The sequence below is a fragment of the Miniopterus schreibersii genome (genome assembly GCF_964146895.1).
Source record: "Miniopterus schreibersii genome assembly, chromosome: X".
NCBI lineage: Eukaryota > Metazoa > Chordata > Mammalia > Chiroptera > Miniopteridae > Miniopterus > Miniopterus schreibersii.
The window spans coordinates 74762464-74772814 of NC_138104.1; the positions used below are offsets into that span (position 1 = coordinate 74762464).

Here is a 10351-nt window from a genome sequence, read left to right on the forward strand (position 1 = left end):
GAACCCATGGCCCTGTAAAGGGCCTTGTCTATAGAGGTAATCCCTAACTGTTCATCCAAAAACAAAGTCATACATCTCCTCCTCTGGGCAGGAGAGATGGGGACCAGACCCCCATTCCATTCATTTGAGTAAATTTTTCCAGTCTGTCTGCTAAGGCGACAGCAAGTTGTGTTGCCTGGGCAACTGACCTCCAAGTGCCATGGCAACCGCCATCACAGTCTCCAGCTCTCCACCTTGCCCCTTGGGCATCTCCATGGAGACCGGCAGGCTGGAAGGGCTGCGGGGAGCTCGGTGGACGCGCCTGCGTCTAGTGGCGGGAGGAGGTGGGCAGAGGATGGCAGGGGGCCCCCGATGTGCGCAGCCGCAGAGCACCGCAGCCTGGCCCGCTAGCCCAGGCGCTGCGCATTTGCCAGCCAGTCCGCCCGTCCGGAGCCCGGCTCGCTGGGGCAGCATGGCGGGGTCGCCGCTGCTCGGCGGGCCGCGGGCCGGGGGCGTCGGCCTTCTGCTGCTGCTGCTGCTGGGCTTACTTCGGCCGCCCGCCGCTCTCTGTGCAGGGCCGGTAAAGGTGCGACCCCGGTCAGGGAAGGGGTGGGGGGCGGGGGCTGGCCCCAGCTCCCCGGACGTGCGGAGACATCTACTAGGGTGGCGTGGGGTCCAGTCGCCAGTTTGTGCCCAGGCCAGGCCCGCACCCCCCGGGGCCAGGCTGGGTCTCTGGGTGTGCGGGTGGCAGTATCTTGGGCTTGGCCCGCAGCCGCGCCCTGCCCATCCCTCCCCGCGTGGCGTGGTTGGCGCTGTCCGTGGGACTAGCGCGTAATTAGGAAGGGGGTGCGTGCATCTGTATGTGTACCCGCGTGATGTGCTGACAGGGGGGGTGAGGGTGTGGTGTCTTTGTAAGTATGCGGTGTCCTTGTAAGTGTGTGTCTTTGGATGTGAGCGTTTCCGAGGGTCCATACAAAGGTACCGTCATGGGTCCGGTTGTGCAGTGCGTGTGTGGTGCTGGGGGTGCTTCTGTGTGTCTTTTCTCAGTAACACCCTGTGCATGTTTGTGAATCCTATAGCGATTGCACGACCTTTGGGCGTGTCAGTGTGTGTGTGTGTGTGTGATTTCGGTTTTGTTTGGGAGGGGCATGGTCTTCGTATCCCCGTGTGCGTTTTGGTTCTGTTGGACTGAGTGACTAGGATTTTGTATGTATGTTCATGAGGCTGTTTCTCCCCGTTTCTTTGTGCAGCTATGTCATTGTGGGAAGAGGAGCCATGTCTGTTTGCTGCATTGTGTCTTTAAGGGGTGGTGCGTGTCCTTGCATCTGGACAGCTTGGCGATTGTGGTGCGTGACCGTGTGCAATTCCTTTTGTGTGGGTGTGGCAGTGTTGGGTTGCATATGTGACATCCCAAGGCCTGTTAGTCCATGTGAATGTGTGTGAGGCAGTGATTGCTGGTGAGTGTGATTCCTTAGGGGCTGAGGGGTGGTGGGTGCCAAGGGCACTTGGGCACATCCTCTTCCAACTCTTCAGAGATGGAGGATTTCAAAAATTATTAAATATTTTTATATATGGCATAATATAATTAACATATGTGTTCAATGTAAGGAATAACAGTAAAATAACCCCCATGAGTATCCACTACTCAGTTTAAGAAATAGAGACCAATATTTAGAAGCCTCTGGGTGCCCCTCCGCACATAAACCCCTCTTCTGCATAATCATTATCCCATATTTCCTGTTCATCGATCCCTTACTTTTGTTTGTACCTTATGATATATACAATATCTTGTTTAGTTTTTCCTCGTAGAAATGGAATCATACTGGTGTCTGGTCTCTGGTCGTCACTAGGGGTCACTAGGAAATCATAAGGTGACAGTCTCAGGCAGTCTCCAGTGGAATTCTGCAACCTGCTTTTCTTTTTTTCTCTCTACACTGGTTGTGTGATACCTCCACATTGAAGTGTGTGGCTATAATTCATTTTTTTTAAAATTTTTTTTTGTTATTCATTTTTTAAAATTTTTATTTATTGATTTTAGAGAGAGCGAAGAAGGGAGAGAGAGAGAGATCGATTTGTTTGTTGTTCCATTGGTTGGTTCTCATATGTGCCCTAATGGGAATTGAACCTGCAACCTTGACATATTGGGACGACTTTCTAACCAGGATTTATAATTCATTTTTTATTGCCGTATTTTATCCTATAATATATCATTAGTATATGAATGTCTTTGCCAGGTAGCTCAGTTGGTTAGAGTGTTGTCCCCATACACCAAGGTTGTGGGTTCAATCCCTGATTAACCAATGAATGCATAAATAAGTGAAACAACAGGCCCTAGCCAGTTTGGCTCAGTGGTTAGAGTATTGGCCCTTGGACTGAAGGGTCCACGGTTTGATTCTGGCCAAGGGCACATACTTCGGTTGCAGGCTCGATCCCCAGCCCTGGTCGGGTGCGTGTGGGAGGCAACCAATTGATGTGTCTCTCTCACATCAATGTTTCTCTCTCTCTCTCCCCCACTCTCTCTGAAAAGCAATGGAAAAAAATATCCTCAGGTGAGGATTAAAAGAAAAAAAAGAAACAATGGCTCTCTCTCTCTCTCTCTCTTACTCTTTTTCTCTCCCTCCCTCTTTCTGAAAATCAATTAATAAATTTTTTTAAAGTATATGAGTATATATCATGGTTTATGGATGCATTCTCAATATGCCAGTAGACATTTGGGTTATTTCCAGGATTTTCTTTTTTTTTTTTCTCCCTCCACTTTTATGCTATTACAAACAGTGCTGCTGTAATTTTTAATGAACTTGTGTCCAGTAGCATATGCACAAAAACTATGCTGGAGTGTAACACCCCAGGAGTGAGTCATAAGAGATGTGCATCTTTTTAGACATTGCAAAAATGTTCTTCAAAGCTATTTTGGCAATTGATTTGCAGCCAACAATGTATGAGAGTTTCCATTTTTTTCCATATCCATGCCAACAGTGGACCTTACCAGACTTTTTACTTTTTTAGCAATCTTTTGGCTGTATTATGCATAGCATCTCACTGGCATTTTAATTTGCATTTTCCTGATTACTAATGAAGTTCACTATATTTCATATATTTAGTAACTGCTTTTGTTTCCTTTTTGTGAAATACTTGATCATGAATTTTACCTGTTTTTTATTGCTTTCAAACATTCTCTGAATATTGGATACTAACCCTTTATTGATGATTTGTGTTGCAGGCATCTTCTCTGACTCTGGTTTACTTTTCATCCTTTTTTTAAGTTTATTTTATTGATTTTAGAGAGAGGAAGGCAGAAAGAGAGATAAAGAAAGGAGAGAGAGAGAGAGAGAGACAGAGAGAGGGAAAGAGAGAGAGAGACATCGATCTGAGAGAAAAACATCAATTGGTTGCCTCCTGCATGCGTCGGTCTGGGAGTCAAACTCACCGCCCTTTGGTGTACCAGAAGATGTTCCAACTAACAGAGCCACCTGCCCAGGGCTAGTTTTCATTCTTTTTATGGTGTCTTCAGACAAAAAGAAATTCTTAATTTTAATGTAGTCAAATTTATTTATTTTCCATTTTCTCAAATTTGGGTCAGTTGTTCCTGCATGATTTATTGAAGGGGTTTGACCTGTCCCCACTGCTCTGCAGTGCCAACTCTGACATGTAGCAAGTGTCAGTATGTGTGGATCTGTTTCCAAGCTTTGTTCAATCCTGTTATTTCCCATGCTGTGTCTAGTCTTCTGTTTAACTTGCCCCTTTTTAAAATTTGATTTAAAATGTATTTCTAGATGTTCTAGATGTTTCTTTTTCAAATCTTCATTCATGGTCAGTTTTATGTCTTGGCTCATACTTTTGATACCCTCTTTTATTTCTTTAAACTTATTGAAATTATATCAAAGCTGTCTGAACCGCAAATTAGTCATTGGGTGATTTATTCCACAGATAGACTTGCATACATGCCAAATAATATATGAACAGTTATTCATTCCAACATTATTTACAAGATAGCAAAAGATTGGAAACACCCTAAATGTTCATCAATTGAAGACTGATTAAATACTGTACATCCACACAAAATGGATTCAATGCAGAAGAAAGACGAAAAAAAGAAAAAGGGGGGGGGGAAGGATGCTTTTAAGGAACGGATGTAGATATAGATTCCAAAAAGCTACTTTTGGGTAAAAGAAGTGGACAATAGGAACCTATAAAAATGCAAATCTAGGTTCCTAGGGTACACAATGTTAACATAGAAAAATCTATAGCTGTATTATCTACCATTGCCATTCTATAAAGAAACCGGTCTCTAGAAACCCTGGGCCAAGTTCTGAGCCACTAGGAAATTGCTGTGTGTCTGTGGTGGTAGTGGTGGTGGTGGTGGGTCTAGGGGTCTTTTGTGGCCTTTAGTGTGTCTGGAGATATTTGTGGGTCTCCAGTGGTTTTAGGGGTGCCTGCGTATATTTGAGGGGCCACGATGCCCTTGGAGACCCCCGGGTTCGGGGTCCCCGTCCTGACGAACGCCATCTTTCCCTCCACTCCATCTTTTAGAAGGAGCCCCGCGGCCTGGGCGCAGCCTCGCCATCCTTGGGCGAAGCTGGGGTCCCCCGCCGCTACCGGCGCGCAGCGGCGCGGGGCGAGGCAGCGGAGGCCGTGCAGGAGCTGGCGCGGGCGCTGGCGCACCTGCTGGAGGCCGAACGGCAGGAGCGGGCGCGGGCTGAGGCGCAGGAGGCCGAGGACCAGCAGGCGCGAGTCCTGGCGCAGCTGTTGCGAGTCTGGGGCTCTCCCCGCACCACCGACCCGGCCCCGGGCCTGGAGGACGATCCCGACGCGCCCGCTGCGCAGCTGGCCCGCGCCCTGCTCCGCGCCCGCCTGGACCCTGCGGCCCTCGCAGCCCAGCTCGTCCCCGCCCCTGCCCCTGCCACTGCACTCCGACCCCGGCCCCCAATCTACGACGATGGCCCAGCGGGCCCGGAGGCCGAGGACGCCAGTGACGACACATCTGATGTGGACCCCGAACTGCTGAGGTAGCTGGCACGGGGTGGGCGGGCGCCTGCATCCTGGGCGAACACCTGGGTTCTGGTATCCTAGGAAGGAGTGAGGCCCTGGACCCAGGGTGCGGGTATAGAGATGCCTGGAGGGGGGGGCGGGCAGTGGAGGACATGCACTCTCAGACTCAGGGATGGGGGACTCCGAAGCCAGGTTTTTGGGGGAGAGGACTGAGGAGTACGGACATGGTCTCAAAACAGTGGGCTGGGGACGGCGGATCCCCAGATAGTATGGGGTTGCAGGGCCGTCTGGGTCCTAGCACCCAGGCATTTACACGCCTACAGGTCTTCACTGCAGCCCCGGCGTTAACAGGCCTACACATTCATTCTGCTCCCCTACAGGTACTTGTTGGGGCGGATCCTCGCGGGAAGCGCGGATTCCGACGCTTTGGCTGCCCAACGCCGCCGCCTCCGCCGGGCCGCCGACCAGGATCTGGGCGCTGAAGTGCCGCCTGAGGGTGTGCTGGGGGCCTTGCTGCGCGTGAAACGCCTGGAGACCCCCGCGCCCCCGGCGCGCCGCCTCTTGCCGGCCTGAGCACCGCCAGGATTCTGCGTGCCCTCGGGTCCAGGGCTGCCCCTCCCCCTACACCCCGACTGGTCTTTGTCTGCGTGACTGCTCCCCCGCCCGCAAGGGCCCTTGGCCGCTCCTCCTCCGACACCCGACTGCTCCCCGCTGGCAAGACTGCTATTTGGCCAGCACCACTGCTCCTCCGCCAGTGAGGGCCCATGGCCGCCCCTCCCCTGACACCTGCAGGTCCCCACCAGCAGCAGTTACTGCTCTCTGAACCCCCAAGATCGCCAACCCTAACCCCACAATAAATATGAAATGAAGCAGCTATGCACTTGTCTGTGAGTGGCAGTTTCTAGGGGCTGGTGGGCTGGGTGGTGCTGGCAGCTCTTAGATGAGAAAGAGCGGCCCCTGGCCTCGGTCCAACTTGTTAGAGACCCCTCCCTTAGTCTGTGCCCCACTTCTAGGCCTCACTCGGGCATGCGGAGCCCAGAAGGCTTTGGTGCCACTTTCAAGCTACCGGCTTAAGAGAAAGGGGAGTGAAATGCAAAGCCAGGGCTCAACCTTCCCAACCAGTTCACATCTTGGCATGAAACTGAGCAGTACCAGAAATTAGAATCTGGGCCTCCAGGTCGTTAAGAAAGTGTTATTTGTCAAGGTAGAATGACAGGACATATATCTTCTTTACATTTGTTAGCTTGATTTGTAATGTTTAAATATTTATTTCTATAGAAGCCGATCTATCTGTACCCTTACCTAGTCCTGAAGATATTGGGAGTTGGGAGTGTTCGTAGCTGGTCTGTGGTCATGGCCTTTGCACTTTCTGTTCCCTCTACCCCTAGTTATCTGAAAGTTTTTGCTCAAATGTCACCTACTCAGTAAGGCTTTCCTTTACCGCCCTGTCATGCTTTCTCCCTTCACCTGCCTTTAATACATAGCCTTATGCCATATGTACAAGGATTTGTTTGTGTGTGTCTTGTCTGCCTCTACATCCTTTGCACCCAAAGTAAGGCCTGGCACAAAGCAGGCTTCCCCACATTTCTTGAATGAAAGTTCTCATAATTCAAGTAACATTCTCACCAGTTTCACACCCACCCACATAATGCTTGGTATGATGGCAGCTTTGAAACCTGAGAACACCATTTATTTAATTTTGCTCAGAATCTCTGAACGTGACAAAACAGAACCAACAGTATGTTCCAGATTACCAAAAGCCCACCACCGAACGAAAACCTCCTCAGAGGAGGGGTCCATCTATCCTAAATACACCCAGTGTTCCACACAGCTAGTTGCTCGGGTTTCTCATATCAAGGAAGCATCACCATGGCCTGGGGGATGGTCCACTTTTCTTGATCAAGACCTTCAGGCCACAGAGCAGCCACAGTGGCACATGGTCTTCTGGTGCCGTGACTTATTTTCAGCCTCCTTTGCCATGGCTTCCTGGACCTTTTGGATCTCATGGATGAGCAGGGAAAAGGCCTCCTCTACACCTTGCCGTGTTTTGGCTGAGGTCTCCACGAAGGGGGCCCCCCAGCTCTTTGCGAGGGCTATAGCAGCAGCGTGAGCATCTCCAGCGGTGGTCACAAGGTCGCACTTGTTGCCCACAAGGACAAGGGGCCGGGTATAGTGAGGGCCCCAGGTGGCCCGCATCTGCTGCAGCTGGGTTAGAGATGAGGGGTCATCAAGGGCAAAGACACCCAGCACACCATCCCCAGCAGCCAAGCACTGGTCACGCAGGGCCTTATGAGTGGCCTGCCCAGCTGTATCCAGCACATTCAAAATGTAGCCCCCATGGTCCAGGGTCACCTCCTTCCAGTAGGAATCCTGGATTGTGGGGTCATGGTCTTCCACAAAGCACTGGTGGTTCAGCTGGATGGTGAGTGCACTCTTGCCCACACCACTTGCGCCCACCACGACTGCCTTGTACTCCGGCAGCTGCTTGCCTCTGGAAGATGCCTGAGCCCTGTGGCTCTCCTCCTGGGCACCAAGGCCCCACGTGCCCAGGCCCAGATCAAGCACACTAGGCTTTTTTGGCCGTGCCATGCTCAGGGAAGAGATGTAGACAGTAAGCCCTGCGGCTGGGAAGAGAAGAAAGACAAGGGGGGGGGCATGGGGCGGGAAGTAGGTTAGGCAAGGAGACCATGGGGGCACAGGGGGGCAGTTGGTGTCACTGGGTCAACATTTACTGAGTGCCCAGTGTGTGCTAATCACCTAATATGCTATATACATTACTTATGTTGTTTATTCTCTTTCTCTCATTCCCTTCTAGGGCATAAACTCTGTGAAGGCAGGGATTTTAAAAACAGCTTTGTTGAGATACACTTTATATAGCATAAAGTTAACTTAGTTAAAGTGTACAATCAGTGACTTAGTATATTTACGGAGTTGTGCAATCATCACCATAATCTAATTTTAGAACATTTTCGTCAACCCAAAAAGAACCCCCCTGCCCATTAGCTGTCTTGCCCCACTCCGGAGGGATAACAGGGATTTTGTCAGTTTTGATGCAGAATTTTGAACCGTTGAACCTCAGCCCAGCACAATGCCTGTCATACAGTAAGAGCTGAGCAATAGTCCTGCCTCCAGGGAGTATATGCTCTAAAAGGTGGGGACAATGAACCAAATAAATAAGCAAATTATGAGGTCTGTTAGCCATTATCTAAAATTCAGTCTTTATTACTTATTCAACTTGCTGCTACTGGGAACCTACTGTGTGGCAAGGTGGGAGAAAATAGATAACAAACCCTGCCCCTCAAGAATGTGACCATCTAGTCAGGAAGACAGAAAACAAGATATTTCAGCAACAGGTGATAAGCATGCAGAAGGTGCTTGGTTAATGTTAGCATTTTTGTTATGATTCAATTTTCATTCATTACTTCCAGAAGCTCCCGGCATACCAGGTATTGTGATGGAAGGGAATGGGGGGGAGGTGTAGTGGGGGATTTGGCAGAGAACAAAATAAAGTCTCTGTCCTTGGGAGGATTAGATTCTAAAAGTGAGAAAGAGACAATAAACAAGATAAGCAAGTAAATTACCAAGCAATTAGAAGAGGCTGGGCACACAGCAGGCGCTCAATGAAATGAGTGTTATCTATTAATAGCGAATCACTGCTAAGTTACCTCATTCAATACACAACCTGATTTTAGTTCAATGTGTGGCCTCAGGAAATGCATTTTAATGGCTGATACAACTCTTCCAGGAAACCCGGGAGCAATGGCATTTTGGGGATAGATGGGGGGTTTCAGGTGTCCGCAGGGGTTTCCGTTGAGTTTCAAAGCTGGAGGTCAGAATGGGGAAGCAAGATCCGGCTGTGTGGTCCTCAGCCCAGAGAGATCCCTAAAAAGTTATTGGATGTGCTCGCCCAGAAAGAGTGCCATGATGAGGAAAGAGTTAAACAGGACAGAGTCCTGGGGTCCCCAAAGTTGAGGAGACAAAAAGAGGGAGATTTAGTTGTGAGGATAAACTGAGAGGAGGGGGTGAGGGAGGAAGCAGTGAGGAGGCCACTGCAGTAGTTCTGGCAGGCAATGGTGGTGGATGTGGAAAGGAGAGGTGGGATTCTGGTATATTCTGAAGGTGGAATTAACTGGCAGGATTTGCTGAGATTAAGAGGCAGGGGAGGGGGTCAAGAATGACTCCTCAATTTTGGGCTTGTGCAGATGGAAATCTGAGGGTGCCATTATTTGAGGGTGGGGACATGTGAGATGGGCTCTTCCCTCTTGGCAAGTCGCCATGACTGTGACTATGATACTAAAAGCACTAGGTATTATTTACTGAGAACCTAGCTCGTGCCAGGTGACCCACCTGCCAAGCCTACACTGAGTCCTCCTGACACCGTGATGAGGTGTGGGCTACCATCCCCCGGGCCACTCTATCAATGAGGAACAGCAAAGGATGGATGTTCAGAGAAGTGAGGGGATGGTGAGAAGCCTGAAGTCCCACAGTCCATTAGAAATCAACAGAAGAGAGGTCTCAACCTTCACAAGTAATACAGAACCACTTGCTGTGCCAAGTGCTATTGGAGTGTCATTATGGGGTTCTTAAGACCCTGAGGTCCCCCTCCCCCACCCCACTGCACCCCACCCCCATCCCCACTGCCTGGACCACATCCTTTGTGTGTCCTTTGTGCTCGCCTAACTACCTGTGGGGGGTGGGTTCGGGGTGGCATAGATTCAGGGAGAGTGGGGGTTGGGGGGACCACCCTAATGTTAGCTCTTACAACTCCCCTTTCAGGGACAGCCTGGGACAACCTCAACCGCATTTCCCTGTGACTAAGCCAGGTGCGGTGGAAAGCTTGAGACAGGGAGGAGTGACCCCCAAGTTTCACCTTAAAACCCTGACCCTGTGATCAGTCTGGACCATCTTGGCCAGTTTTTCTTTAGGGGAGATGGGGTAGGGCAGGGGAAGGGACCCCTCACCCCGAGGCTGGGTCTGCGGGGTCGGAAGCCCCGCTTCCCGCCCTGCACGGCCCCTGGCCCAGCTCGGCCTCCACAAAGCCAGAGGCCGGAGGGGCTGGGATGTGGTGGCTGGACCCCAGAAGAGAAGCGGCAGAAGGGGAATAAACCCCACTTCAGTCGCGCTCCAACAGCCCTAGGTGGAGAGCCCTCCCAGGTCGGGGTTGGGCTGGGCTGGGCTGGGCTGAGGGCCCGTCCAGTGGCTCACCTGGGTCCTGGAGAGGAAGGTTGTGCTGGGACCCGAACTCACTGCAGCTCTGACAGGACCGACAGTGGAAGAGGTGCAATACCAGCCCTGGAGCGGAGGGCGGGGGATACGCATGCGCATGGTCCGCCCTCAGGCCCCTCCACCCGCACATCCCCTCCCCTTGCCCCCAGCCTGGGGT

General features: G+C 51.0%; 2 protein-coding genes across 2 annotated transcripts; one reads left to right on the forward strand and one right to left on the reverse strand.

Annotated features, from left to right (window-relative positions):
• Positions 1-253: 253 nt before the first annotated feature.
• PCSK1N (proprotein convertase subtilisin/kexin type 1 inhibitor) lies at positions 254-6467 on the forward strand (the record flags this gene model as incomplete). Its single annotated transcript, XM_081125346.1, has 3 exons — positions 254-565; positions 4510-4985; positions 5349-6467. 3 exons carry the CDS (start codon positions 254-256, stop codon positions 5539-5541), a joined length of 981 nt encoding a protein of 326 aa, XP_080981472.1. The 3' UTR covers positions 5542-6467.
• Positions 6468-6778: 311 nt separating this feature from the next.
• On the reverse strand, positions 6779-7557 carry ERAS (ES cell expressed Ras; the record flags this gene model as incomplete). The annotated part of the gene is made up of 1 exon (XM_081125647.1): positions 6779-7557. One exon carries the CDS (start codon positions 7555-7557, stop codon positions 6877-6879), a length of 681 nt encoding a protein of 226 aa, XP_080981773.1. The 3' UTR covers positions 6779-6876.
• Positions 7558-10351: the final 2794 nt, after the last annotated feature.